The sequence below is a fragment of the Sorghum bicolor genome, chromosome 6, assembly GCF_000003195.3.
Source record: "Sorghum bicolor cultivar BTx623 chromosome 6, Sorghum_bicolor_NCBIv3, whole genome shotgun sequence".
Taxonomy (NCBI): domain Eukaryota; kingdom Viridiplantae; phylum Streptophyta; class Magnoliopsida; order Poales; family Poaceae; genus Sorghum; species Sorghum bicolor.
The window spans coordinates 42,014,368-42,018,781 of NC_012875.2; the positions used below are offsets into that span (position 1 = coordinate 42,014,368).

Genomic DNA, 4,414 nt, shown 5'->3' on the forward strand with positions numbered 1-4,414 from the left:
TCTATTGGGGATAAAATTTTGGTGAGCCGTTGGAGATGCTCTAAGTGTCTCATGTTTGTCTTAAAAAGGTCTCTCTCCTATTCCTTGTCACAATATTTGCTACTTGGGCCCATTAATGCATATGCTTCTATGCTTAGCTTGGTACTTGCATGAGAGCTAGGTTTTCATCTCTCTTCTCTCTTTCATATCAATGCTATAAATCCATTATTCTACCTGCTCTTATAGATCATGGTCACAGATAGCATATTCTCAACAATAAAAGTAAACTTGCTAGTTTATAAAAACATAAAATAAAAAGGGATAAAATAACTTAATGTACTGGTATAAAAAACATATGAGTATAGACATATAAATTATAGAGAAATATTTTCTCCATAGTAAAATCAATATATACCAAAAAAAGTCAAAACGACTTATAAATTAGAACCGGGAGTATGTGAGCTTAGCTCTTTACGAAGAGTCAACTTATTATTCTCTCTCCTCCATACTTAATAAAATACTTAATGAGCTAGCTCTCTTAGCACTGATGGAGCTGCCCTTAGTTAAAGCTCACAACATTCCATTGGGACCTGTTTCACTATAATTATATCCATCTCAATGCATGTGTGTTGGAGTAGATTTACATAAAATTTAATTAATTTTATACTCTAATCCACCTAACACATGTGTTTTGAGATTGACACGAGTAGAAACAAACAAGGCTAGGCCTTCTTTGGAACACACGGAAGCAAGAACATAAAAATGAAAAAAACATAGAAATTGCACAGGAATGTAGGACCTGCTTGGTTGTCTTTCAATTTTTTGCCCAACCAAAATTATGACAAACCAAACTTTTAGTCATTATTTGGTTCATTGACCAAAGAATTGGTGCACCAATATTTATGGGAAAAGTTTTAGCAAGTCTCTAGAAACTTCTTAAATTGCATGAGAGAAAATTGTGTTTTCTACTATTTTTATGGCACTCAACTAAATGCACACCTATGTTAATTGCTCTAGCTTTGATTTTGGTAAGCCTAAGTTTTAGCTTGTCATGATTTTGGTTGGTCAAAAATTGAAAGCCAACGAAGCAAGCCTATATAGTGGCAAAACAAAGGATCGGAAAAAGCACAAAAATTTGAAAGGAATGATATTTGGATGGACCTAGGAAAATAGAAGGATTTTTACCAAGAGGTTTGAGTGGCTCCAAAACAGCATTCAAAAGAAATTTTTCTACACTATTCCTATGCTCCATTCCTATGAACCGAAGACATGAAAAAGTAGCAATTCATACATAATACATGGACGTGCATAGAAGCCAAGATGTGCCACAAATGTCCAACGCTCGCAGTCTTAACCATGCTCAATTGCCTTGCTGCCAAATGCTAGTATATTATACTAGTCCCCTCAAGAAAGAATGGCGATAGATGCTGAGGAAATAGTCCCGAGACAAAGTCTCTAGTTAAGGATCCATTTCTGATGGCACCGCTACAGAGATCAGAACGTCTGTTTACCAAGTAGTAGGAATAAAAAAAATCAAGTGTTGCGCTGCATGCCGGCTCTAGGCAATTGGAACATATTAGTGCTCAACAGTAATACCATGTACCCTGTCTATTTATTAAAGATGATCCATACCACAATCTCAAGCTGATATGACACAATCTATTGTCCAAGAGCTAAAATGTCAAATTTTCTAGGGCATTTTTTCAGTCGTAGAACATTTTTTTAGATCAAAAGACATTGCCCAGCTTTACTAAAGTATATCAAGCCAACAAACTACCCCCACCGGGGAACCCAAAGGGCAGCAATTGAAGTCACACTACAGAACAGATTACAGATTATTAGCATTGGTCATGATAATCTGAGTCATCTCCTCTGCTAAGGGTTTGAGTTTCGGCTTCAGTAATGGGATCTATGTCTTCATCAGGGAAATCGACTTGTAAACCATCACCACCGGCATAGATAGCGTCTTCTTATTAAACACCACATCATTGCAAGGTTTCCATAATGTCCACATCGTGCCTGCACATACAAACATCGTTACCTCTTGCTTCACTCCTCAGCAACGTTTAACAACTTCCCTGAAAAAAAGAAGAGATCTTTCGCAGACAAGACTATCTCTAAAGAACAAAGTTTAATTTCTTTGCCAGATCTTTAATTCTTTATCGTCCTTGCCAAATCCATATACCGCGAGTGGCATTTCCGTTCCAGCAACGCCTTCATCGTCGTAGTCAACCGAACTCCTCGGAGCACCAGTGTTCGCTCGCGCCCGTAGCCGTAGCATAGCAGCTTCAGCGAGCAGAGTTTTGCCACACCGGAACCGGAGGCCGGAACGATTGATCATGAACGAAACGAACGCCTCCAGAAACCACTTGTCTGAAGTCTCAACAATGTTCAAGCTACACAAAACTTGTTGCCATCGCCAGATTTTTGCGTATCAGAGCAGTGTTTGTCGGCTTGTCGCACTGCAAGCTCGTCGCACAAGATTGCTTTGCCAGGCTGATAACATGAACAAATTGAGGCATGATTCCATCTCATTTAGATGTCAAAACTCCATCCACCTTGTCCTTTCCTTGTCTAACAGATTGCAGCTGTATGATTTGCCCCTTGCTTGATCGAGTGATCCAAGTGCGGAAGCTGAGAACAGATCGTCGTCGAGCAGCAGGCAGCTTCTCGGAGAAATTAAAGGCCTTGGCTTCCCTTCCATGCTCATCGGCGTGCTGGAACGTGGTATGCTTCAGCAGAGCAGGACATGGAGCGAGGCGTTCTTGGCGGCTGAGCAGACAGGGCACGCGTCCACGGCGGCCTCGCACGAGCGGCACAGGCAGAGGTGCCGGCAAGGGAGCAGCAGCACGCACGCGCCGCCGCCGCCGCACGCCTTGCAACTGCAAGACGACGACGCTGCGGCGGCCTCGTTGGACGCGGCGTCGGCGTCGGCGTCGGGGGCCGGGGCCTCAAAGCCGCAGCACGACTGCGCGTCCTCCGCGGCCGCACCCTCGTTGACGGAGACGGCCGCCGCCGTGCAGGCGCAGGGCGACTGTAGCCGCAGCATCTGGTCGAGGGTGGCGCGGAGGCCGGCGGCGACGGCCTCGTGGCTCCTGGCGACGCCCATCCACGCCTGGCACTCGGCGCCCATCTGCCGGGCCTTCTCCTCCAGCTCCGCGTTGCGGCGGAGCGCCCGCTCCAGCTCGGCCTCCGCGGCGCGCGCCCGCCCCGACGCGGCGCGCTCCACGGCGGCCACCAGCTCCCGCGCGTGCCTCCGCCGCGCCTCCTCCAGCCCCGCTCGGATCCTCTCGCTCTGTGGGGAGGGGACACGGTTAGTTCACAGGCATTCCGATCAAACACCACCGTCCCCCACCAAGCATGGAATCGAGAAGCCGATGCCGATCAGCGATCAACCACCACCAACCACGGTGAAAGATTGTCTCTGTTGATCAAGCATCCCGGCCGTGTGCGTAGCGTACCTCGAGTCTTACGAGCGCGTCGATGTCCACGTCCTGGTGGTACAGCGTCGACAACAGGAGGCCCTGCGGCTGCGAGACGCTCGCGCCATTGCCCAGCCTACCGCTGCTGGACGCGGCGCCGGAGCCCAGCACTCTGTCCTGCAAGTCGCCCACGGCCGGCGCCGGCGGGCGCATCACCACGCTGCTCTGATCCTCCGAGAACGTCGCCGGCGCAACGCGCGGCCGCTTCCTCGGCTCGAGAGCGTAATCGCACGCCAGGTCGCCGCGGGGGAAATCGCTGCGCAACGTCGTCGTGCCCCCGATCCCTGCTGGCGCCGCCGCCGGCGCGCGCACTCCGTAGTCGTCCAAGAGCACCGTGCTGCCAGCCGCCGCCGCATCCTCCATAGCCCTGTGCGAGGCAGAGCGTGCAAGATTAGACACGCTGATTATAGGCTGTGTACGACATCAGAATTCAGAAGAGAAGAAAGCGAGGGAAAGGGAAACCTGCGGCCGGCGTGCTTACCTGAAGCCGAACGCGTGGGGGTCGTGGAAGAAGGCGTGGGAGAGGTGGCGCGCCTGCACGGCCATGGCGCCAACGGAAAGCGAGGTAAAGGGGTGGTGTTGGGTAGGAAGTGGAAGTGGACGGTGGATTTTTGGTTAGAACGGGCATGGAAGTGAGGGCCTGAGAGTGAGAGAGGCGTGCATAGCATATATATACGCGGCCATGGCGTTGGGACTTGGGAGCACGAGTGCACGACACGACGACGAAAGCGTCTCCTTCTGAACCGGGCCGAGCCGTGTGGGGGGCCTTGGGTGGAAAGGTGACAGGCGCTCCATCCGTCCATGCGAAGTATTACCTCCATCACAAATTACAATATGTTTGATTTTTTTACTCTAAATTTAATCTAATATTGTCCTATTGTCCAAGAACCAAGTGGCAGCAACAGTATCGGATTACAGACCCAACCTGATCAATAGCGTGGCAAAAATAATCA

General features: G+C 49.3%; 1 protein-coding gene across 1 annotated transcript; it reads right to left on the reverse strand.

Moving 5' to 3' along the window:
• Window positions 1,556–4,111, reverse strand: LOC8072061 (probable BOI-related E3 ubiquitin-protein ligase 3). The gene is made up of 3 exons (XM_002447709.2): window positions 3,943–4,111; window positions 3,441–3,828; window positions 1,556–3,274 (listed from the first exon to the last, which is right to left on the reverse strand). Exons 1-3 carry the CDS (start codon window positions 4,005–4,007, stop codon window positions 2,714–2,716), a joined length of 1,014 nt encoding a protein of 337 aa, XP_002447754.2. The 5' UTR covers window positions 4,008–4,111; the 3' UTR covers window positions 1,556–2,713.

What these genes read in the sequence shown, in the direction of transcription:
- LOC8072061 (XM_002447709.2), bottom strand. Translation starts at nt 4,007, where the DNA reads ATGGCCGTGCAGGCGCGCCACCTCTCCCACGCCTTCTTCCACGACCCC. An exon ending in CCCCACGCGTTCGGCTTCAG is followed by an intron (nt 3,829 to 3,942) that starts GTAAGCACGCCG and finishes TGCCTCGCACAG; the next exon opens with GGCTATGGAGGATGCGGCGG. An exon ending in ACGCGCTCGTAAGACTCGAG is followed by an intron (nt 3,275 to 3,440) that starts GTACGCTACGCA and finishes CCCTCCCCACAG; the next exon opens with AGCGAGAGGATCCGAGCGGG.